This window comes from Prionailurus viverrinus, chromosome C2 (assembly GCF_022837055.1).
Source record: "Prionailurus viverrinus isolate Anna chromosome C2, UM_Priviv_1.0, whole genome shotgun sequence".
NCBI lineage: Eukaryota > Metazoa > Chordata > Mammalia > Carnivora > Felidae > Prionailurus > Prionailurus viverrinus.
The window spans coordinates 58,511,204-58,537,226 of NC_062569.1; the positions used below are offsets into that span (position 1 = coordinate 58,511,204).

Below are 26,023 nucleotides of genomic sequence, written 5' to 3' on the forward strand. Positions count from 1 at the left end.
AGCATCCCAGCTCCTACTTTCTGGCACACTACATTTTCATGATGCTATTTGCCATAAAATATGATGTGAAAAGCATGTTTCTGAGGACTTATAAGGTATATAAACTATTACCAGAAAAAGTGAATACTTAACAGAAAACGCAAAGGAGTAATGATAAAGATGGTGACTCACATACCAATGATTGATTTGTCCAAGTTGTCCCACTGTGCATAGTTGTCTCCAAGCCAGTGTCCTCCCCATTGTCCACCAGTAGGATATGTTGAACGAGAAATAACAATTCCCCTTTTGCCAGTTGCCTTCTGCAATGCACTAATATAGATGGAGAAGTATCTATGAGTTCTTACATGAGGTATTTTTCAGATATTTCTACTTATGAGCATTTCATTAAAAAGATGTGTTTTTTATGGTGTCTTTGTCATCTCTTATTACAACTAGCTTTATAAGTGAGTCTTCTTTCATTATACTATAAAATTCTCATAGACATGAAGGACATTTTTTCTTCCCTTCCAACATTTATCAGACTGACATGCCTAAGTGGCCTTTATTTGTTCAATGAATACAAGTTAAGTCAACTATTGAAGTTATCAAATCAGGTAACTAATTATATCTTAAGTTTTCTGAATGAATTCATTTAATTCTACTTAAATATGTTCTCTTAAATACGCTCTAACTATTGATTGGTCCAACCCTTCTCAATTATAGCTTGTCAACACTTAATCTCCACATTCCTCAACAGAGAATCTTTGCTATAGTATTCCCTGTTTTAGAGGGTAGATTAAAGGGAGTGAAATTTTGGGTGGTGAAAATAAACGTAATTGTTTTATTTCAAGCACAGAATCTATCCAAGCCATATCTCAAGAGAATGAATTTTACAAATTACATTATATTTCTTTTTGTTCTCTCCCCTCCTCAGTCTTGGAACAGTGACTTTAATGATTTACTATTCATTTTAAAACATATTCTAGTGCTAAAAATAATATAATAATGCATTATTTTACATTATCTGCATCCTTCTCTCTGTGTGTGATACTATAAGAGCATCTAAGGTGGAAAAAAATATTCTACTATTATTTTATTTGAGAGAGAGTGAGCGAGGAAGAGGCAGCAGAAGGAGAGAGCAAGAGAATCTTAAGGAGATTCCACGTTCAGCCTGCAGCCTGATGAGGAACTGGATCCTACAACCCTGGGATCATGACCTGAGCAAAAATCAAGAGTCTGATGCTCAACCAACTGAGTCACCCAGATGCCCCGAAAAATTTTCCACTATTAATTGGAAGTAAAATGTTTATTTTTATATTGTTTGAAATCAACTGCATATAAATAAAACTATTTCAGGAAAAAAATTCTTCAAATACCTAATTAGGCAGACTTTCCAATCATTTTCTTATTACAGCATGGATCACAGTGTTTGTACTGATTGCTTCATATATAAAGTTTCTTTAATGAGACCCTGAAATTCTTGATGTTAAAGATAATGTCTTAATCTTCTTTGTACTTTTTACACCTAATACAGTCTTAGCATATAATAGTAACTCAAGAAGTTTTTGGATTAATGAATTTCTCCAATCAAAGTTACAGAAAACTGAAAGTGTTTTCAATGGACATATGATACATTGAACTATCTGTTAATAATAAACACCATATTGTTATTTGCTAACTTAAAATTTCCTACTTGTATGTATGTCCATCTTTAAAAAGATCAATAAGAAAATCATCTTCAGTGCTTAATATTCTATAATAAATATAAAGGATCAAGTCTATTTAGGTACATTAATATATTTAACATACATTACATATATTTGCTGACATTTCACAAGAAATGACTGATTACTGGGGCACCTGGGTGGCTCAGTCAGTTAAGCAACTGACTCTTGATTTTGGCTCAGGTCATGATCTCATGGTTCTTGAGTTTAAACCCTGTGTCAGGCTCTGTGCTGACAATGTGGAGGGTTGGGATTCTCCATCTCTCTCTCTCTCTCTCTCTCTCTCTGCCCCTCCCCCATGGGCTCTCTCTCTCTCTCAAAATACATAAACTTAAAAAAAATGAATGATTATTGATGTAGAGAATAAAATATCATATGATCAATCTAAAAATATATGTGAAACATATATTCTAATTTTAATTAATTTGAAAACAAAATTGATTTCATTTAACTAATAAAAAAATTATCTAAAGGGATAGAACTGTCCCCAATTTTTAACATTCAAGAAATATATATTCTTAAAGAATATCTTTTTTTCTGCTGTATGTCTTACTTTTGCAAAAATTATTTACTTAGGCTTTAAATCAATAACTGAACATATGCCTTATTAGATATCTGACTGCGAAAAATTCTGCATTAGGTATTTTTATAATAATTTTCTCCTAAGAAAGAGTTAACTTCTTACATTAGAAGAATCTTCTCTGTAACCCTTCAATGAATTGAGAACAAAACTTTGGGAAATACTTGCTGCCACTAAATATATAATTTAAAATCCCATCACTATAAATATTTTCCAGATATTTTTGACATGTTCTAATTTTAAAAATGGCTTAGTCATAATGAATTTAGCTCAATCTTAAGAAACATTTTTCACCTGTAGGACAGTTTGTCCTTTGTTACCGCTTGATTTTGAAAAATTTAGCTAATACAAAGGATTGCAATGTTGTGTTATGGAAGTATTTTTATTGTATGTTTTTAGTCACCTACATGAGCACTTTTTTGAAAAGGATTTAAAAACTTCTAAATATATCTTAAGTTACTGGGAAAAATCTTTCTTAAAAAATGAGTTTTTCGCGGTCCGGGAGTTCGAGCCCCGCGTCAGGCTCTGGGCTGATGGCTCGGAGCCTGGAGCCTGTTTCCGATTCTGTGTCTCCCTCTCTCTCTGCCCCTCCCCCATTCATGCTCTGTCTCTCTCTGTCCCAAAAATAAATAAACGTTGAAAAAAAAAATTAAAAAAAAATGAGTTTTAGTATTTATATTATTACATTATATTACATTACATTATATTGTATAGAATATATAATTAAGCCTTCTTAAAAATGATTTTTAATATATATTATATACAATATATATATATCCATACGTATATATCCATACATATATTGTATATACATGTAATATATATGATATATATTACAAAAGTGGATAATGTGAAAGGAAAATATTAAATTGAAACTTTTAAATATATTTTAAATATGTATGTATATATCCATATGTATATATCCATACATATATTGTATATACATGTAATATATATGATATATATTACAAAAGTGGATAATGTGAAAGGAAAATATTAAATTGAAACTTTTAAATATATTTTAAATCTTCAAAATGAATATATTTATTTTCACCATGGGTACTAAAGATAATAATTTGAAATTATTCAATTGGCTATTGTTTTTAATTACTGATGAAATCAATTGATAACTATACTCCAGATACTTTTGTCTCTGGGTGGCATTAAATTATTTTAGAATATTCACCAGTGTTGCTTAGAGTAAATAAAGTTATTGCAGGAGTATTTTTCTCAATATTTATTTAAACAAATTCATTGAAAACTAAAGATATTTTATTGAATTACTTTATAGAAAGCAAATAATTCAGTATTATATATTTAATATCCATTAGAAATAGTAATGTACCCATTTCTGAAATATTTCCATTGTTTTTGAGTGTATAATAAAATTTAAATTTGAAATTTCCGTAATTGAGAAGATAATGTGAAGGGCTAAACCATGGAAATAGCTTTATGGATTCAGATCTCAATTTTTTTTTAAAGTTTATTTATTTACTTTGAGAGGGAGAGAGCCTGCATGAATTGGGGAGGGGCAGAGAGAGAGAATTCCAAGCAGGCTCCACACTGTCAGTGAGCCTTGGGGCTTGAACCATGAGATCTGGTATTGTGACCCAAGCTGAAATTAAGAGCTCAGACTACTGAGCCACCCAGGTGTCCCAGATCTCAATTTTTTAAATAAGCATTGACACCAGCTACATCAATGTTCAGCTCAGCCATATTAATCAGAAATTAATGTCTAAGAGACGTATGTCCAGTATCTATTCCAATGACTAATAGCTAATTAACAGAAACTTACAGTTGTAAACAAGAAAATGTCAAAAATTATTGGAAGGGCGAGCTATATTGTGTTTGTTTTTATCTACCAAACTTATTTTTTGTTAAAAAAAATTTATAAGAGGCCACTTCCTATAGTACATAATCCTCCCAAAAAAGCACCTTTATTTTTCCAGTTAGATACATTAAACATAGAAAGAAGTAGAATATGATGTTTTAATTTGCCATTTAACCCAGTCTATAGAAATATCTAAAAAAATAACTTGCAATTATTGATTTTTACTCCATTCTAAATTATGATTACAAAAATCTGTGGCATTTATTTAAAAATTGTATCTTTAACACCACCTGAATTTCCAAAAGGAGACAGAAGATTTTGATTTTTCTGTATCCTTTCTAATGAAAAAAAATGTAGTAATCTCTAACATCATTCCAGGTATTTATTGAAGTTGAAAATATGAAATATATAGTCATATAATCATTGAATAATTCTCTCAAATTCGAACACATACTTTGAGGTAGTTTTTAAAGTGTATTTATTGGGGCGCCTGGGTGGCGCAGTCGGTTAAGCGTCCAACTTCAGCCAGGTCACGATCTCGCGGTCCGTGAGTTCGAGCCCCGCGTCAGGCTCTGTGCTGACAGCTCAGAGCCTGGAGCCTGCTTCCGATTCTGTGTCTCCCTCTCTCTCTGCCCCTCCCCCGTTCATGCTCTGTCTCTCTCTGTCCCAAAAATAAATAAACGTTGAAAAAAAAATTAAAAACAAAAATAAAGGGTAAAGTGTATTTATTTATACATTTGAAGCATAGACTTTGCTTGTTTCAGTGCAAGATTGAATTTTAAATAATAAGAGAGATCTATTGAAGACTGAAAGTTTTTGTATGGCATTTACATATGAAACTTTTCATTTGCAACTGGTAGCCAAGGTCCTTCCTCTAAAACCGTTTACAATTTCTCAAGCTGATTATTTATCTTCTGTTTCTGAATCCCCTCATTGTATTCTTTCCTTGCTTTGCTTGTTTGTGACATGTTTAGTGAAGAGCACAGTAGCAAGAACTAGTTGAATGTCAAATGTGTACCGTTTTTTGAAAGACACAAAATGAATCAAAAAAGGAAACAATAAAATGCTACAGTCTGGATAACATAAAGAAACACATTATGTTTTTAATCCTTTCACTCTCCTCCAATGGTAAATAAAAAGTCTTTACTATCCATCCTTTGCTTCAGTGTAAATAAAATTTACTTATAGCATCCTTTTACATTTGTCAAGGTCTTTACAAATTTGACTATATTTAATCTCTAAAATTTCTGAAGGAGAGTTCAATATTTTTTTTCTAATATTACTGCAAAAAATAAATATTAAGAAAGTATCTAAAACATATGAAAAGTCTATGGGTATGTGTAAACTGAGCTATTTAACTCAACATTGAAAATTTATTAATCTGCTTAATTTAAATAACAAATGAAACATTTACTGAAAATTTTATGAACTAACCCTTTAAAGAAATGTATAATGTCTTTATTTTTTTTAATTTTTTTTTAACATTTATTTATTATTGAGAGACAGAGAGACACAGAGCATGAGCAGGGGAGGGGTAGAGAGAGGGGGAGACATAGAATCTGAAGTAGGCTCCAGGCTCTGAGCTGTCAGCACAGAGCCCGACGCGGGGCTCGAACTCACAAACTGCGAGATCATGGCCTGAGCCAAAGTCGGTCGGTCACTCAACCGACTGAGCCACCCAGGCGCCCCAAGAAACGTATAATGTCTTTAAATCACAAAATGTTCTTTGGAAGATTGTATTGATCTCTTCCTCATAATGTTTGCTATTTAAGAGTAAAATGTACTTTCAATATCCCTAATTACCTTTGAATATCAACTATTTAAAAATTTACCTGCATGTCTCTAAATTTACTAAGCACCTTCCAGTGTGTTAGGAACCATAAAACGTGTTCCCAAGTTCAATTCACTACTTCAGTGAATAATTTTTTTTTTCAATTTCCTTTAAACTACATAGTTTGATCTCAAAATGTGTAAGTTTTGCCAACAGGATTATCAGTGAATTCTCAATATTTTTGTTCTTTTTGATATCTTTACTTTATGATAAAATGAGGTCAGCTGAAGATTAAAAAGTGAGGATAAATGTGCTCCAAAATTATGTTCCAGTAAGGTTAATCTAAAGAAGCATTTGTTCCAATAAAAAAGCATCGTAGGGGCTCCTGGGTGGCTCAGTCAGTTAAGTGTCTGACTTTGGGTCAGGTCATGATTTCATAGCTCATGAGTTCGGGCCCCACATCAGGCTCTGTGCTGACAGCTCAGAGCCTGGAGTCTGCTTGGGACTCTGTGTCTCCCTCTCTCTCTGCCTCTCCTCCACTCACAGTCTGTCTCTCTCTCTGTCTCTCCAAAAATGAATAAAAACATTAAAAAAACTTTTTAAAAAGCATTGTAAAGACCATTTTGTTTACTCTTAAAAATGGCATTTCCTAGTCTTTCAACATGATTTTAGTGTCACTACATTGGAATTTGGTGAACAAATATGTGGTAATTCATTCATGTAATAATATCTTAAATAATTCACTTCTACCAGGTTGAAAAAGTTTGGTGCTACAAATAAGATAAGCATGTTTCACTAAGTGAAGAAATATTACTCATACTCTTTACTCCAAAATGCTTTTCAATGTGTTTTACCAACTACAGCTATATACTAGAGCTGTGTTTTTCAAATCTAGATGCACATTGGTACTACCTGGAAAAATTCTTTAAAATTCAGATCTTAAGGGACACCTGGGTGTCTCAGTCAGTTGAGTGTCTGACTTCAGCTCAGGTCATGGTTTGTGAGTTCGAGTCCCGCATCCGATTCTGTGTTGACAGCTCAGAGCCTGGAGCATGCTTCAGATTCTGTGTCTCCCTCTCTCTCTGCCCCTCCCTTGCTCATGCTCTGTCTATCTCACTCTCAAAAATAAATAAACATTATTATTTTTTTTTAATTCAGATCTTAGGCTGTAGTACAAACCAATTAAATCAATACATTTATTAAAAAATCTCCAGGTGATATATTGTGTAATTAACAGCCAGTGACCTAGAACTACACTGTGTAGTATGGTGCACATTAGCCACATGGGACTAATTTAAATTTAAATTTATTAAAATTAAATAAAACTTAAAATTCCTTTCCTGAGTCATAGTAGCCATATTGTTCAACAGCCTTATATGGCTAGCATATACCATTTTGGACAACTCAGAATTATAAAACATTTCTATCATTACAAAAAGTCTTATTGGACAGTGCTAATAAAGACTTGATATTCAAAGGATGGTTTGTGTTCCATTATCACCGGCCTCACATAAAAGTTGGTTTAATGTGGACATTAAATAAAGTTCACTTATACATATTCTAATTTGGTAATATTGGACTTAACTGATTTACCCTAACTTTATTTATTTATTTATTTATTTATTTATTTATTTATTTATTTATTATTTATTTTTAATGTTTATCTTTATTTTTGAGACAGAAAGGGACAGAGCATGAGCGGGGGAGAGACAGAGAGAGAGGGAGACACAGAATCTGAAGCAGGCTCCAGGCTCTGAGCTGTCAGCGCAGAGCCCGACACCAGGCTCGAACTCGTCAACTGTGAGCTCCTGACCCGAGCAGAAGTCGGACGCTCAACCTACTGAGCCACCCAGGTGCCCCATGATTTACCCTATCTTTAAGGCCTTAATTAATGACATCAAACTATACATTATTTACTCATTTATACATTCACAACTATTTATTGCATACCAATTATTTGTTAGGCACTGCCACTATGAGCTAGGAAAGATCAAAATAACATTGTTCAGGATACCTTTTGGAATAGGATGAAAATTTAAAGCAATGATAAATGATACATTTGAAGAGAGAAAGAGAGAGACAGAGAGACAGAGAGAGACACACATAATAATTCTTTTTTTCAAATTTCTTTTAATGTTTATTTTTGAGAGAGAGAGAGAGAGAGAGAGAGAGAGGGAGGCCCCCTGAGCATGAGTGGGGGGGGGGGGGGCAAAGAGAGAGGAGACACAGAATCGGAAGCAGGCTCCAGGCTCTGAGCTGTCAGCACAGAGCCCAATGATGGGCTCAAACCCACAAATTGGGAGATCATGACCAGAGCCAAAGTCTGATGCCCAACCAAATGAGCCACCCAGGTGCCCTGAGACACATAATAATTCTAAGTGTCATAAAGGACCATGTAAGTTAAAGAGGACATTGGGTAAGAAATTGCTACCAGAAAAGGTCACCAGGGAAGAACTCTGAAAGTAGGGAAGATTAATCTAAAAGATAATAAAGAGTCAAAAAAGATAATTATGAACACTGCTTACTCATAAGTAGGTTTCATTTGTGACCATCCATATAGATTGTGAACATTATAATGCAAAACGGATGATCCATCACTAAGAATCTGTTCAGTTTCCATACACATAGTTCTGAAATGTAATCCATTTGTTCTTTTTGTGATTTCTGGGGAGAACCAATGGGAAAATATTAAAATATTATAAATTACCCTATATTTGAATGTCTAAATAATAACTATATATTCTTTTGGCAAAAATATTAACCATTGTTTTAAAATAATATTGTTTTCTAATCATTTGTACACTTTGTCTCTGCTAATTAAAGTGAAAAATAATCTGTAATTATAGCTGCACTTATACCTGTAACTGAAAAAATCTGTGAAAAAATTTACTGTATTCAGCAACACAAATATTATGAATTAACATGAATTAATAAAACCCTGAAAGATAAGCATACTCCTAAATGCCTACAATATTTTATGCACTCAGATGAGACATATTGATTAAATAGATTTTGATAAAAAATCCATTCAGTAACATGAAGCCCTGGGGTTAAGAACCAGGCAATGCAATAACAACATTATTCTTTGATACACTTTTTCTCAGCTAATGATACATTTTTTCAGAGTTTTGCCATCACTTTAGATATCAAAAGTTTACGAAGTTTACTGCCTACATAACAGTATGAGGATTAATACTGAGCGACTGGATCCTTCTCTCCTGGGTCAGGGACAACCAAAGAAGTACTGTTAGTATTGTTTCATTTTTTCCTAATAAAGAAAAATTTAGAAATAAGCGTTTTAAAAGTGTTTTTTTTTTAATCTTGAGGAATACTGACAATTTTCAAATCTGGGAAGGTTCTTAAGAAAATCAAAGTAACAATTTCAAACATGCATAAGAATGTGTACATATAAATAAAATATGTTTCTTGATTTTTCTTTTCAAAATAATGTTAAATACTATTGGGAATGGGTTGAGGTGTGATGTGAGTCAATGTGTAGATGGGTAGTGTGAATTGGGAATGTGAATCCAGTTCCCTACATCATAAAGTATATAAACACGATTAATAAATAGCAATAACATCAAAAGTGTAGCAACAAAATTGTACCTGGGACATAAGGTGGATAATTTAACTCTTTATTTCTGCATTGATTAGTAACTGTTCCATGTACAAAACTGGATGGTTCATTCATATCCTAAAAAAAAGAGAGAAAAGTAAACAAAAAATAAAGTAGAGCATATATTCTTAAAGGAACTAATTCAGAAAACCAATAAATTAAAGCAGCATATTTGAGTAACGGCACATTTACCGTTCTAAAGCAAAAATATAAGACATCTCAATACTAAAGAGTTAGTTTAGCTCAGTGTTTCTTTTTTACATTTCATGACTCCTTTGTAAAACATAAAATGTCCTACTCTTCTCTGTACATATAATACACATAAAAAAGTGAATTGTTTTCTAGACATAAAATTATAGTAGTGTATATTCTCCCATGTCCTCTCCTCTCCTGCCCCAGTGTCTTCTATCAATTGCTTTTGAAAAACAAAACAAAACAAAACAAAACAAAACAAAACAAAACAAAACAATGGTTTGTGGCTTTAAAACCACAGAGTATAGTTTATACACACAGAAAACGTTATTTGTTTGTTTGTTTGTTTGTTTGTTTATTTATTTATTTATTTATGTTTCAAGTATAGAATTTAGTGATTCATGACTTACATACGACACCCAGTGCTCATCACAAACAGTGCCCTTCTTATAACCCATCACCTATCACCTATCCCCTAGCCAACCTCCTCTTCAACAACTCTCCATTTGTTCTCATAGTTAAGAGTGTGTTTCATTGTTTTCTTCTCTCTTAATCTTTTCCCCACTATGTTCAATTAGATGGAGTTTTATGTACAGTGATATAGGTGTTTTGCATATTATTTCTGCTCTAGTCTTTATTATTTTTCTTCTGCTGGCCTTAGGCTTCATTTGTTGTTCTTTTTCTAGTTCCTTTAGGTGTAAGGTTAGGCCATTTTTATGATTTTTCTTGCTTCTTGAGGTAGGCATTTATTGCTATATTCTTCCTTCTTATGACCATTTTTGCTGCACCCCAAAGGTTTTGGACTGTCATGTTTTCATCTTCATTTGTTTCCATGTTTTTTTTAAATTTCTTATTTAATTTCCTGGTTGGCCCATTCATTATTTAGTTGGATGTTCTTTATCCTCCATGTACTTGTGGTCTTTCCAAATTTTTTCTTGTGGTTAACTTCAGGTTTCTTAGCGTTGTGGTCTAAAAATATGCATGGTACAATCTCGATCTTTTTGTACTCGTTGAGGCCTGATTTGTAACCTACTATGTGATCTATTCTGGAGAATGTTCCATGGATACTCAAAAAGAATGTGTATTTTGCTGATTTAGGATGAAAAGTTCTGAATGTATCTGTTAAGTTCATCTGGTCCAGTGTGTCATTAAAAGCCATTGTTCCCTTTTAGATTTTCTGCTTAGATGATCTGTCCATTGTTGTTAGTGGGGTATTAAAGTCCCCTACTATTACTGTATTGTTATCAATGAGTTTCCTCATGTTTGTTATTAATTGATTTATATATTAGGATACTTCAAGATGGGGGCATAAATATTTAAAATTGCTAGATTTTCTTGATGGATAGACCACTTTATTATGATATGGTGCCCTTTCTTCATCTCTTGTTACAGTCTTTGTTTTAAAGTCTAGTTTGTCTGATATAAGTATGGTTACTCTGGCTTTCTTTTGACATCCATTAGTATGTTAGATGGTTCTCCATCCCTTCACTTTCAATCTTCAGGTGTTTTTAGGTCTAAACTTAATCTCTTGTAGGCAGCAATATAGATAGGTCTTGGTTTTGTATCCATTCTGATACCCTATGTCTTTTCATTGGAATATTTAGTCCACTTATATTCAGAGTGATTATTGATAGACATGAATTTAGTGCCATTGCATTACCTGTAAAGTTGTTGTTTCTGGAGATTTCTCTGTTCCTCTTTAGTCTTTGTGCTTTTGGTCTTTCTTTCCCATTCAGTATCCTTTAATATTTCTTTAAGGGCTTGTTTAGTGGTCACCAACTCCTTTAGTTTTTGTTTTTTCCTGGGAAACTCTCTCTTTCCTTCTATTCTGAATGATAGCCTTGCTGGATAGAGTATTCTTGGTTGCATGTTTTTTTTCATTATGTATAGTAAATATATCATGCCAATCTCTTCTGGCCTGCCTATTTTCTGTGGAGATATCTGCTAACCTTATTTGTCTTCCCTTTAAGTTAGGGACTTCTTTTGTCTTGCTGCTTTTAGTATTTTTTTTCTTATCTCTATATTTTGTAAATTTAACTACAATGTGTCTGAAGTTGGCCAGCTTTTGTTGATTTTGATGGGAATTCTCTGTGCCTCCTCAATTTATAAGTCTTTTTCCTTCCCCAGGTCAGCTATACTGTCTCAAATAAATGTGCCCCGTTTCTCTCTCTCCTTCTTCTGAGATTCTTATAATACAAATTTATCATAGGATATGTGATTAATGGAGTCACTGAGTTCCCTAAGTTTACTTTTATGATCCAAGATTTTTCTTTTCCTCTTTTGTTCAGCTTCATTATTTTCCTATAATTCTATCATCTATATCACTTATTCATTCCTCTGCCTCTTTCTTCCTTTTAGTCATTATATGCAGTTGGTTTTGAATCTTGTTTATTGTATTATTCATGTCAGCCCGATTAATGTTAAACTCTGTTATTTCTGTGGGAGGGTACCCCTGATGTCTTCTATGCTCAAGCCCAGCTTATGATTGTTGCTTCAAATTCTGGATCAGGCATATTACTTATATCTGTTTTGCTTAGATACCTGGCTGTGTCTTTTTCTTGTTCTTTCTTTTGGGATGGATCCTTCATCTTGGCGTTTTGCATAAATCTCTGTTTTCTTCTTTGTAGGACAGCCTGTTATATTTCTTGCTCCTGAGAGTAATGGCTTTATGAAGAAGAGGTTATACAATGTCCAGGTCCTGGAACTTCCTGAAGTGTCTCCAGTGTGTTCTGCTAGCCCTCTGCTGCTGTGTTATGGCTGCTGTATCCCTCAGGTCAACCCTCTGCAGAGTTCTTGCCTGCAGTGGGGAGTGTTTGGACCTTGCCCAGAGTATGGTGAGTTTTAATTAGCTGTGCTCTGATATGCTTGTTAGAAGAAACCTTATGCTATTTCCACTAGAACTGAAGATTTGCAGAACTCAATGGCTAAAATACATGATATGTGTGGGGGTTTGTGTTGGTCTTCTTGAGGAGGGACTTGAAGCACTGGTTCTTAGGTGCACTTGCCCTAGGAAAGCAGTATCATTAGAGTGTAGAGGGGGTGGAATTTGGTAAGGGGTACAGCCTGCCACTGTTGGCACTGTGCTGCATACTGAAGTTAATTCATTTTGAGGGGAAAGGTAGAGAAATGGTGCCACCAGCTACTTTGTCCTTGAAGAGGGGAGTTCATGCTTGCTGCTGTCAGGGAAGCCCTCTCAAAAGGGCAAATAATTTCCCCTCATGCATTCCAGGAATATTTCAGGTTGCTTTTTTCACACTGTCTGTGTCTGGTTGATTGCTTGCCTGGAGAAGTGTAGTGCATTTGGGCTCCACACCAGCTGAGTTTTAAAACTTTAGGGATCTGGTGTGGTGTGGACCTGCTCTGGTCTTCAGGGGGAGGGTCTCGCCATGCTGGGGTTAATGCAGGTTTGACCCAGAAGGGCAGTCACACCAGAGTGTAGGATCATGGGATTTAGAACAAAGCATACTAAACAGCTAGCGTCCAGGTCAGTTGCCCTCAGAAGGTGTCTGAATCTATGTTAAGGAGTGGGAGAAAGAAACATTGCCCACCAGTTCTTTTATTCCCAGATAAGTAATGCCATCTTTCTCAAATGTGCTTCATAAAAAAGGGAACAGTCTTTCCCAGTGCATTTTAGGCAATTCTCAGATCACACCATCTTATCTACCTGTCTTCTCTCCAGGAGTAGGGCAAGGCCCTCAGGGATCTATCCCAGCCACACCATGGACCTCAAGAGTTCCAATCGTTGAGCCCCACTTGTTGCAAAAACTCATAAAAATTAGCCCCTCTCATTTTTCTAGTCAATGGTTTAGGGGAAGTGTTTTCCTTGTGCAATTCCCTGTGCACTCCTCTCTCTCTTGCCTTTCTCCATGACCAGGATTCTCTCCTCTCCACCACACCTATAATCCTTTTATCTCCCTAACCACGACTTTGCAACTCCTACTTTCCATAATGTGGCCTCTTCTCTACCTCCACTTGTGCAGTTTGCTCTGTCAGTCCTCAGATTGATTTCTTGGGTATTCAGAATGATTTGATATTTATCTAGCTGTGTTCAAGGTATGAGGCAAGTCTAGGATCCTCCTACCGCTCCATATTACCTCCCTGCTCTCTTACTATCAACATTTTAAATTTACATCTAAAATTAGCAGATTGTTTGAAAGATAATTTTTGCCAAATTTGTAAGAGATTATGATTTTTTCTACCAAAGATGGACAGTTGTGTGAGATTTATTACTACACTGAATAAAAATAAAATAAATGTTTATAAACATTTGTGAATAGTTAGAAAGAGTTTATTTGATTCATTGGTGTAAGTAAAAATGTTCAGGAAATAGCATCTATATACATAAAGTAAACTGTTAACACTGTATTTTAACTGTCCTTTATATATGGAAAGGACTTTCTTTTCTATGGAAAAATGAGTGGGCTAATTTTTTTAAGTTTATTTATTTTGAAAGAGAGAGAGAGAGAGAGAGAGAGAGAGAACACGAGCAATGGATGGGCAGAGAAGGAGAGAGAGAATCCCAAGCAGGCTCCATGCAATTAGCATGGAGCCTGATGTGGGGCTTGAAATTACAAACTAAGATCGTGACCTGAACTGAAACCAAGAGTCAGACATTTAACTAAACAGAGCCACCCAGGTGCTCCAAAGTTTTATTTTTTTTAATGTTTATTTATTTATTTTTGAGAGAGAGGGAGGGAGAGAGAAAGAGACAGAGGGAGAGACAGAGAGCATAGAAGAAAGGCAGAGACAGAAGGGAAGAGAGAATCCCAAGAAGACTCCATGCTGTCAGCACAGAGCATGGCCCAGGGCTCGAACTCACAAACTGTGAGATAATGCCATGAGTCAAAATCAAAAGTCAGACACTTAACCAACTGAGTCACCCAGGCTGAATGGGCTGATTTTTATAAAAAAAATGCTTTGCTGATGTTATTGGAATCGAGTAATAATTTTGTTGAATCACTACACAATAAATTAAAACAATAACAACTTAAAATATAAATTGCTCAAAGTTTACTTACAATCCACAAGCCATCAAACTTCATCTGGTTATTGTAGAAATCTATAATTTCCTTTGCCCACCACTCTGCTGTGGAATTCCTGAAAAAATCTGGAAAAGCTACATGAGCTCTGGAAACCTGTAAAAACAAAATTCAGGCCTATATGTAGGAAGTCAAAAGAGAGACCATGAGTGTCTAAGTCCAACATTTATCTGTCTGATTCACAAGTTGTGCACAAATGATAATGAAGGCAACCTGATCCTAACTTTAATTACATTAACATATATTATTTCCCTCTACCACCCCAACAACAAAGAGTAAAAGAGAGAGAGAGAGATACATGGAGTGAGAAGGGAATAGCACTGGGGTCCTTATGGGGTCCTTTTTTTGAACTGTCAAAAAAAAAAGTTCGAGGGGCGCCTGGGTGGCGCAGTCGGTTAAGCGTCCGACTTCAGCCAGGTCACGATCTCGCGGTCTGCGAGTTCGAGCCCCGCGTCAGGCTCTGGGCTGATGGCTCAGAGCCTGGAGACTGTTTCCGATTCTGTGTCTCCCTCTCTCTCTGCCCCTCCCCCGTTCATGCTCTGTCTCTCTCTGTCCCAAAAATAAATAAACTTTAAAAAAAAAAAAAAAAAAAAAAAGTTCGCAACATAGAAATATATTTTCAGTGCTTCTTACAGTTTTAGGAAATTTTTTTCTTTGTGTCCTTAGAGACCTATACTGCATATTTACTTTTTTGGAGCATGATAGGTAAGAAAAAAGGCTTTTGTTTAGCCCGTTTATCTGATAAAATTTTGTTTACCCAGATTTCTGTCCTTCTAGGACCAGTAATATATAGCTTCACTACCCCAACTGTTTGTCTTTCTCTGTCACATCTAATCGTTCCGACCTAACCAGAAAAGAGGTGATTTACTCCTTTCCCTACCAAGAACATTCCCTACTTGTCAGCCTACCCATATAAATTCCAAGGTCAAAGTCTGTGCTAGCTGAGGACTGACCTTCTGCAAGTAAACCAATTTCCTGAAAAACATGGCATCACCTGCATGCTTTCCTGCCACACTTTAATAGTATGTAGTAACTGCCAGGATAGTCTTCTCTATGAATAGGGTATGGGGTGGCACTGTGCATAGAGAAAATGCAAAGGGTAGGGAATATAGGGATTTATAAAATGCACATATATATCATAGATATTTTTAGGACTGAAGGGAAATTCATTATATCATTATGATCAATAATTACTTTTACTCATAAGGAAAGAAGGCTCAGTAGGTATAGTCAACAAATATTTTTTATGTTAGGTCCCTAGAGTATAATGAAAAATAAGTAAGAAATTAATGTCATGTTTTGTTTAAGATCTATTTTGCTCTTTCCACAATTTATTCATTTTTCTGTTTGCTTTATTCTTTTAGGTGGCTGCTTTCATTCTTTTTTAATGCAAATCATTAATTACATCCAGAAATTTCATCGGTTATATGTGATCCAAGATTCTCTGTACTTTTTGTGTTAGATTATGCCAGTGATTATACATAAAACATTGTAAATTGAAGGGATTCCCACCCCCCAAATCTATATATAGAAGCCATGCCTTCCTATCTACTGTTGCTAATATTACCCAAAGTAATACCTGCAATTGAGACTCTGATTTTTTTCCTCAATAATATTGTTTAGTAATTCTTTGGCTCAACTCTAGAAATAATCTGGTAAATTTTAAAGTAAGAATCCTCCTCTAATTTTTCACACATGAACTTTTATGACTTAATGATTATAATTTAGTCTACCTAAAATATTGACTGCTCTTAGTGTCACTGATATTTTCCTGTTGCCTTGATATGGTTTATTTCATTTATTTCTGCTCTAATTTTTTATTATTTACTTTCTTCTGCTAGTTTTAGGCTTAATTTGTTCTCTTCATAGTTCCTGGAGGTATAAAGTTAGGTTATTTATTTGATATCCTTCTTCTTTTATAATGTTGGTGTTTATCATTATAAACATCTCTCTTAGTACTATTTTTGCTGCATCCCATAAGTTTTAGTGTGTTGGATATTCATTTTTGTTTGTCTCAAAATATTTTCTAATTTCTCTTTTGATTTCTTCTTTGGCCCACTCATTATTCAAAAGTGTGTTGTTCAATTTGCACATATTTGTGAATTTTCTAATTTTCCTTTTGATATTGATTTTAGTTTCATTTCACTGTGGCCAAAAAACAAACTTGTTATGATTTCAACAGTTTTAAATTTGTTAAGATTTGTTTTGCAATTTAACATGGGATATATCCTGGCCAACATTCTATGTGCTACTGGATAGAATGTTCTGCTACAGTTGGGTAGAAGGTTCCGTAAGTGTCTGTTAAGTCCATATAGTCTATATATAGTGTTGTTTTTAAGCTCACTGTTTCTTTGTTGATTTTCTGTCTGCTTGTTCTATCCATTATTGAAGAAGTATTAAAGTCTCCTACTATTATTGTATTACTGTGTACTTTTCCCTCAGTTCTGTCAATGTTGGTTTACATAGTCATCTGCTCTGATGTTGGGTGCATATATATTTATAATTGTCATATCTTCTTGATGAATTGAACCTGTTATAACTAATACTGTCTTTTTGGTATCCCGTGACAGTTTTTGACTTAAAGTGTATTTTTTTCTGATATAAGTATAGCCACCCTTGCTCTCTTTTAGTTGCCATTTATATAGAGTATCTTTTTTCATATCCTTTCATATCCCTATGTGTGTCCTTAAATCTAAACTACGTTTTTTGTAGACAGCACATACAAAATTGACAAACTGTTATCTAGACTAAGAAAAAAAAGAGAGAAAAGTCAAATAAGTAAAATCAGATATGGAAGATCAAACATTATAACTGATACTATGGAAACACAGCAACAAACAGGATAACGTAGAAAAAATTAGATAAATTCCTAGAATCCTACAACCTAGTAAAACTGAATCATGATGAAACAGAAATCTGAAAAGACCAATTACCTATAAGGAGATTGAATCAGTAGTAAAAAAAACCTCCTAAAAAAAGGAGTACAGGACCAAATGACTACACTAGAGAAGTGGACCAAACATTTCAGGAAGAATTAATGCCAATCCTTCCAAATTTATCCCCAAAAAACTGAAGTGGAGAGAATACTTCCAAATTCATTTTAAAAGGTCCACATAACCTCATAAAAAAGTCAAATATACCACAAGAAAAAGAAAAACTACACAATAATACCCCTCATGAATACAGATGCAAACATCCCCAATAAAATACTAGAGAACTACATGCAGCAGTATATTTTAAAAAGTGATACACCATGAAAAAGTGGAATTTATCCCAGTTATATAAGGATAGTTCAATATATGAAAATCAATTAATGTGGTATACCACATTAACACAAAGAGGATAAAAAAATCACATGAACAAACAATGCAGAAAAAGTTGGCAAAAGTCAACACCCTTTCATGATAAAAACTCTAAAAAAACTAAGAATAGAATAAAATATCTCAACATAATAAAGATCATATATTAAACATACCCAGCTAATATCATGCTCATTCAAAAAGACCTGAGTTTTTCACACAGGTGTGCACACACACACACATACACACACACAGAACTAATAAACAAATAAAGTTGCCAGATGTAAAATCAACATGGAAAAATCAGTTGCATTGTATACACTAACAATGAACTATCAGAAAAGATAATTGGGAAAATAATCCAATTTACAACAGCAATAAAACGAATAAAATACTTAGGAATAAAATTAACTAAGGAGGTGGAACACTTGTGCATTGAAAACTACAACACATTGGTGAAAGATATTGAAGAAGACACAAACAAACAGAAATAAATCCCATGTTCATGGATTGGAAGAATTAATATTGTGAAAATGTCTGTACTACCCAAAGCAATCTATAGATTCAATGCAATCTATATCAAAATACCAATGACATCTTCCATAGAAATAGAAAACAAATTCTACAATTCATTTGGAAATACAAATACCCTGAATAGCCAAAATAATCTTGATAAAGTAGAACAAAACTGGAGGCATTACATTTCCTGATTTCAAAATATACTCCAAACCCACAGTAATTAAAATAGAATGATACCAGCACAATAGACACACGGGCTAATGGCACAGAATAGAGAGTATAGAAATCAATCCATACATATATAGTAAACTGATCACTGACAAGAATGCCAAAAGTGTGAAGAAAGGACAGTCTCTTCAACAAATGGTGCTGGGAAAACTGGATATACACATATGCAAAAGAATGAAATTGGATCCTTATCTTATAAAATCAGCACAAAATGGAGTAAAGACTTAAATGTAACACATGAAACTGAGAAACTTCTGGTAGAAAACAAAGGGAAAAAGTTTCATGACACTGGCCATAGCAAAGATATTATGGATATGATGTCAAAAATACAGGCAACAAAAGCAAAAGTAAACACATGAATACATCAAACAAAAAAGTTTTTGCACAGCAAAGGAACAACAAAGTGAAAAGGCAACATTCAGAATGAGAGAAAATATTTAAATGCTATATATCAGATAAAGTATGAATCTCCAAAGTATATAAGAAATCCTATGACTCAATAGGAAAAAAAAAAAAAGAAAAGAAAAAGGAAAAGAAAAAAAGTAACCCAAACAACTTCTTAAAAAATGGGGAAAGGCTTGAATACACATTTCTCTAAAGAACACATGCAAATGGCCAACAGGTAGATGGAAAGATGCTCAAATTCACTTATCCTCAAGGAAATATAAAAGCTATAATGAGATATCACCTCACACCTGTTAGGATGGCTATTATTCAAAAAAAAAAGACAACAAGTTTGGGAAAGGATATGGAGAAACTGGAATCCTTGCGCACTATTGGTAGGAATCCAAAGTGGTACAGGCACTAAGGAAAACAGTATGGAGATTCCTCAAAAAATTAAAAATAGAACTACCATATGATTTAAATATGGTCTTGTATACAGAATTTAAAAACAATCAATCTTCTTTTTTAAAGAAAATACTCAAATTGAATTATTGGTCAAACTGATCATTAAATCCAAGTGCTTTTACTTATGTACTCAACCATTGTAAAACTTACATTAACAGCTTCATCTTCAGTTAGATTTTTGTCTATTGTTACATTGGGCAAATCTGGCCAAACCTACAGAGAAGGAAGAAATGGGAAAATAGTTCAAAATAAATTCAGTATGGTATGACCATGCTGTAAATAGAGTATAATAGAGTTCTGGAGGCATATTGTATACTCAAGTTCCCCAATTCAGTAATACCTTTCATTGTTTTTTTCAGTTTGTGTTTTGGAAATGTATCATTTGCAAACTATTCCTAACTGCTATATTAATTTCCTCTTTAATATGGCAAGTAGGAAAAAGAATACCAACCTTTGTAAAAGGTAGTGGTTTTAAAAACAATGCATATGAAACATAAAAAAAAAAACATTTAAAAAAGGGGGACACCTGGGTGGCTCAGCAAGTTAAGCATCCGACTTTGGCTCAGGTCAGGATCTCACAGTTCATGGGTTTGAATCCTGCGTCAGATTCTGTGCTGACAGCTCAGAGCCTGGAGCCTGCTTCGGATTCTGTGTCTCCCCCTCACTCTTTGCCCTTCCCCCCTCACACTCTGTCTCTCTCACTCTCTCTCAAAAATAGATAAACATTAAACATTTTTTTAAATAAAAACAATGCATATAACCAAAGGTTCTAGTCAAGAAATAATATAAAGGCATATACTAAATTTAATTTAATGTATATTAAAACTGTTTCTACAATTATTCCAGTATTACATATAAATATATTTTTATTTAAAAGGAATGGAAGAACTAATGGATAATGCCATGTTGAGGCAAGTATCTTCTTAGTTTTCACAGTTAGCACTATATCCTCTTCTCTCTCTCCCCTTCCAAACCCTTACCCCCATCCCTGCTTCACCATCTACCAATGTTTTCCTCTACCCCAACCACAAACACACAAAACAGAGTCCAAATTTAATCATGCTGAAAGCTCTCTTTCTCTTTCAGAAAGTTTCATTTTAAAAAAATATAGATAATCCCCAAGGACTAATTACCTACAAGGGATTAGTTACTGATAGTGAGTAGTTCTTTTAAGGAATGGAACAGAAGATAGAAATCTGAGAAAATGTATAGACATATAAACTGAGAAGAAGGTAGGAAGGAAAAAACCCATTTCTATGGCTAATCTGCTATACTCTATACTTGTATGTTTCTTAAAATGTTATGATTTCTCATTAACTTTATCATAGGATTTTTCTATTTTATCTCATTATTTTGAAATATTTTCAGACTTACAGAAAAGCTGCAAAAATTATACCTAGAGTTTTTCTATATCCTCACTTTGTTTCTCCTAATGTTAACATATTTATAACCTCTGTACAATTATCAAAACCTAGAAATCTACAGGCCATGTTGGAATTTCAGCACTTCTTTCACTAATGTGATATTTTTGGTCCAAGAGAGAAAAGAATTCCATACTGCATTTCATTATGTCTCATATTATGGAATTTTGTTTGTATTTTTCTTTTTCATTTTAGTTATGATGAATGGATTTTTGTTTACTCTTTTATATATAAGTCAAATCAGGATTTTTCTATAATATATTAATATACCCAGGTCTGAATATTATTGCTTAAGTGAAACACAGTAAATTATATTCCTTAGTCAAGTCAGGAATATAAGTATAGCTTTTAAAAACATTGCCTCTTTTATTAATGAAAGAAGTACAAACATTTAAATGACTTGCAGTGTAGAATAATGAACAACCATCTTCTTAATAATTTTATAATAAAACACAAGACATTCTAAGAAATGCAATAAAAGACAATATAAAGATGAAACAAATAGTATTTAGATATATGAGCAATATAAATTCTTTCTGTTTCTAATAATTTGGGTTGAACTTAGAGTACACATTACTTTAATTATTAGCTACTAAATCATTACATTCTGTATTATATATCTCTCCTTCTGAATAAGTCTTTAACAGTTTTTTCTACTCAATAGAAATTTTCAATGAAATAACAGTTTTATACTTATTTTATTTCAAGATATCAATTCCATACCTTTGCCCAACAAATATCATTGGTGTTAGGCCATTTGACAAAAACATCTTTCTCCTGTCCTCTGTCAAATGCAGGGTAAGGCTTTGTTTCATTTCCCGAAATGGCTGGATCCTAATATTAAAATGAAATACAAACCAGGTAACTCTGGAATAAAAGTACAGCCACTTGGGTCACTGTTATGAGACATAATTTTCCATGATTACGTTATCATTTACTGTGCTCTCACATAGACTGACTGACTGACAGTATAAACTGCAGTGTTCCAGCTAGACTGTCCTCTAAATTCCTTAGAAGGAAACTTTAAGGACTTTTGAAAATGTATTGGCTATGATTTCAAGAAATATTACTAGTATTTTTTGTTTTGTTTTTATTCCTCCCAGTGGGTTTACTGGCTGCCTAGCTTGCTTCCTGTAAGATATTGATAAAATATTCTCCCCACTGAATCACTAACTTGAAGCCAAATTTTTAAACATGACAAGCATAAGAAGCAATCCCAGAGAATGATTTTAGAATTGTATAGAAATAGAAAATCCATCACAACTTTGTGATAGCTTCTATAAATTGAGGCCAGTTTGTAGCTTCAATGATTATTAGAAGACAGCTTGCCTTTGACTTCCAGATTCAGTCTTAGATCTCTAAGGATATACCAAAATGTGAAGATAGCCTGGTAGCAGCCCATGTAAATAAAAGTGTTAAAGAAAGAAAATATTAGATGCGGGAGTAGAGTTTAAAGTAATTGTCTTTCTATTTTGAAACACCCCCCACAACATCATTCTAGAAGAGAAATCTTAATAATATCAAGATAATAAGACCCAGATAATATATAAAATATAAACTAACCAGGATAATAATGTATCTCATTCCCTCCTGTCTTATTTTGTCAACAAACTCGGGAAGATCACGGAAGTTTTCATCAATTGTAAAGTCTAGTTGTCTTTCCATGTAATCAATGTCTGTGTATTGAACATCCTAAAACATATGAAGATAGTGGTAGTGCAGTAAGAATCACAGGAATCAATGCATCACTTTCTATCATAGTTATAAAACTAATACCAATATGAAAGTTTAAATGCCTTTTCATGTAATACTAAAGAGAATTAATCAAGTTAACACAAATAAAACTACTGTATTAAAGGTGCAAAATATTCCATGAATAAGTTCATATAAATGTTCTGTTTTGTTAGCAATTCATTTAACAACTTTGATTTCTAAAGAGTCTTTCACCTGAAAGACATATCCTTAGTTATGTAATTTTCAAAGAAAATAGAAAGACACAAGAGTAAAAGATTTATGAGGCTATGAAATTATGTTAAGTGGCAATGGAATTTTGTGCATTATATACAGAAAAAAGCATTGTTCCCTTTCTGGAAGCATAAAGCAAATAGGGGATAATTTCAAATAATTTTCATATTGCCAAAGGAGAAGAAATAATTATTTATGAAATCCGTCAATTATAGGATTCTTTTATTATCTATCAAAATCATTTTTAGAATTATAGCCCAAGCATAAATAAACAAAACACTGCTTACAAATACATATGTACAAACATGTTTAAACTAATAAATGCTTGGATTCTATCATGATATCTTCACTTTAGACCTAAAATAACAAATTTGTCAATTATTTTCTGTTACTAGTCATTAATTCAATTTCTTCTTCTAGGTGTTATAAAAAGTATGGCTGATATAGTACACAAAATAATGGAAAACCTCCCTTTTTATAAAAAAAATTTCCATGTGCATATTTTTATATAAACTACCTATACATTAAATTTCCTCATAATAATGTATTCAGGAGCCATATACTTGATTCTACTGCATGTACCAATGTCTTATAATGAGACTTTTTTCATTTTTCTTAGATTAAGTTCTTATATACCAAGTATTCTAGATGTCACTGTTGAAGTGCTCCCAGAAGGACCCCCTAGGATTCCTTAATCTTGCTAAAAAATAAGATCACAGGGACTATTATTTCTAGATACTCAGTAATATTTAGTTTCCTGAATATTGAGGGAAGAGGATATTTTGCAAGTGTTCAAATTCTAAGTTCCAAAATCACAACTATCACCTATTGCAGGGCAAAAATCACTCAGTTTTATCTCCACTTTCTTCTCTGTAATTTGTCACATCAGTTGATGAAGTAGGTTTCTGTGAACTCTTATTCTCATACAAAGAAAATATGGGGAATACACCTGATTACTTATGGCACCCAAAGTTTATTGGAGAAAACCAAGTGCACAGTCACTTGTTTAGTACAACTCACAATCATGGAACTAGAAACAAGTGGGGGGGAAAGGAATGTTATTATCCCTTTTCCTTCATCAATCTAATAAAAAACATTTTGTAAAAATCTCATGACCAATTCATTAGGTACTATGAAAAACTAAGCATTTATTATTGACAAATGCTTAAAATAATTTTAAAGTATACATATTTATTTGTTTGCTTTTATAGATGACACATTTAACATTATTTTAAAAACTGATATACATACATAAGGGATCTGAGCAGCCACCATATCGTTATATACTTGCTGAACCTCTGAAGTATTTCTGTACCCATAACGACATAATTGAAATCCCAAAGCCCAGTAAGGTGGCATGACTGGTCGGCCAATTACCTTTGGGGAAAAAAACAACAACGTTATTTGTGAACTAAGAGAGTTACGATATATCACAGAGAAAAAACTTTGTGGTTTTTACAAAATGTACAATCATACTGGGGCGCCTGGGTGGCTCAGTTGGTTAAGCGTCCAACTTCGGCTCAGGTCATGATCTGACAGTTCGTGGGTTCAAACCCTGCACAGAGCTCTGTTCTGACAGCTCAGAGCCTGGAGCTTGCTTCAGATTTGGTGTCTCCCTCTCTCTCTGCCTCTCCCCACTCACACTCTGTCTCTCTCTCAAAAATAAATAAACATTAAAAAAATGTACAATCATACTTCATGGTATTGTTTTGTTGCAACTTCCGGAGTTGGACCCAAAAACATATAGAAATCCAAGATTCCTCCAATTATGCGGTAAGTTAGAGCAGGAGTTGGCTGAAAAGTAACATCTGAAAATCAAAAAATATAATTACACACATATATATATGTGTGTGGAGATATATATATATATATTAATTAGATTATTGGAGAATCACATAAAATGTAAGAAATTCAACAAATGATTGTTTTACCCATTCCATTGCTGTTAAGTAAGAGAACTCCATGAGCATAGCCTTCATCTTCCAGAGCCATGTAATATGGATGAAATCCATAGGAATTAAGTTTATACTAAAATAAGAAAAATAAACATAATATAAAGTGCTTAAATAGCAATAGCATATGAATTTTGTCAAGGTAATATTTAAATTCATTATAAGATTGAGCCTATAAGAATTTAAAGGTTCCTTTTTGTACACAAAACTATACGTACTAAAATAAATACATCTCCTTTAGAAAATAATTGCTTTATTATTGAAACCTGTACTGCTTCAGAGCATGCAAATGAATATACAAATTTGTAACATGCACAAATACATTAATTGATATAAAAAATTGGTATTGGTGTAGTTGGGTTTCTTTCCACAGATCATATGTCTTAATTTATTTATAAATTGGCACTTCTTTTTCAAAAATAAAATTTCTAAGAAATGATTACAAGATATCTAAGTTTATATAATATTATATGATAGTATTTTAAATGATAATATCTCATTTATGTAATAGTGTATACAACATTTACTTTAATTTTTACCTAGGTCTTTCCTGAGTAAAAAATCTATACTCAGGGTTATAAAATGACTTATCAAAACTCACAAAACTTTTAAGTTGATGATCCCTATTCAAACTGACATCTTTGACCCATATGTATCCCACTAATTAATTAGCATGTGAAAGTAAATTCATATATTGAGAATCAAGATTATATTAACTTATTAATGTCAATACTAATGTTGAATAGTTTTTAAAGAAATATATTTTGTAAAACATATTCTTTCAAATCGATATAAATTAAAAACAGCCTTCATAACTTAGGCATGAACTATTATGATACAAATAAAAATTGTTTGAGCACCTAACAATAAAAGTAGTTGCAATAGTATACACATTTATAATCTCATATTGAATACATCCTTTAGATTTACATCATATGTGAAAAATAGAAATGAGCTAGTATTTTTATTAAAATTGTTTTTATGATATGCTTAGAATAATTATAGTTAATATTAATTGTGCAATGCATGAAATATTCATGAAATGTATTCCATTAATA

General features: G+C 33.2%; 1 protein-coding gene across 1 annotated transcript in view; it reads right to left on the reverse strand.

Moving 5' to 3' along the window:
• Positions 1 to 26,023, reverse strand: part of SI (sucrase-isomaltase) — a 160,315-nt gene that overhangs the window by 17,000 nt on the left and 117,292 nt on the right. Inside the window, exons 29-38 of the mRNA XM_047875261.1 lie at positions 24,945 to 25,041; positions 24,709 to 24,821; positions 24,265 to 24,390; positions 22,612 to 22,740; positions 21,772 to 21,882; positions 19,778 to 19,840; positions 14,712 to 14,828; positions 9,492 to 9,579; positions 8,411 to 8,549; positions 176 to 309 (exon numbers count right to left, since the gene is read on the reverse strand). Coding sequence (XP_047731217.1) covers positions 176 to 309; positions 8,411 to 8,549; positions 9,492 to 9,579; positions 14,712 to 14,828; positions 19,778 to 19,840; positions 21,772 to 21,882; positions 22,612 to 22,740; positions 24,265 to 24,390; positions 24,709 to 24,821; positions 24,945 to 25,041 — 1,117 coding nt within the window. The remainder of the gene's footprint in view (positions 1 to 175; positions 310 to 8,410; positions 8,550 to 9,491; positions 9,580 to 14,711; positions 14,829 to 19,777; positions 19,841 to 21,771; positions 21,883 to 22,611; positions 22,741 to 24,264; positions 24,391 to 24,708; positions 24,822 to 24,944; positions 25,042 to 26,023) is intronic.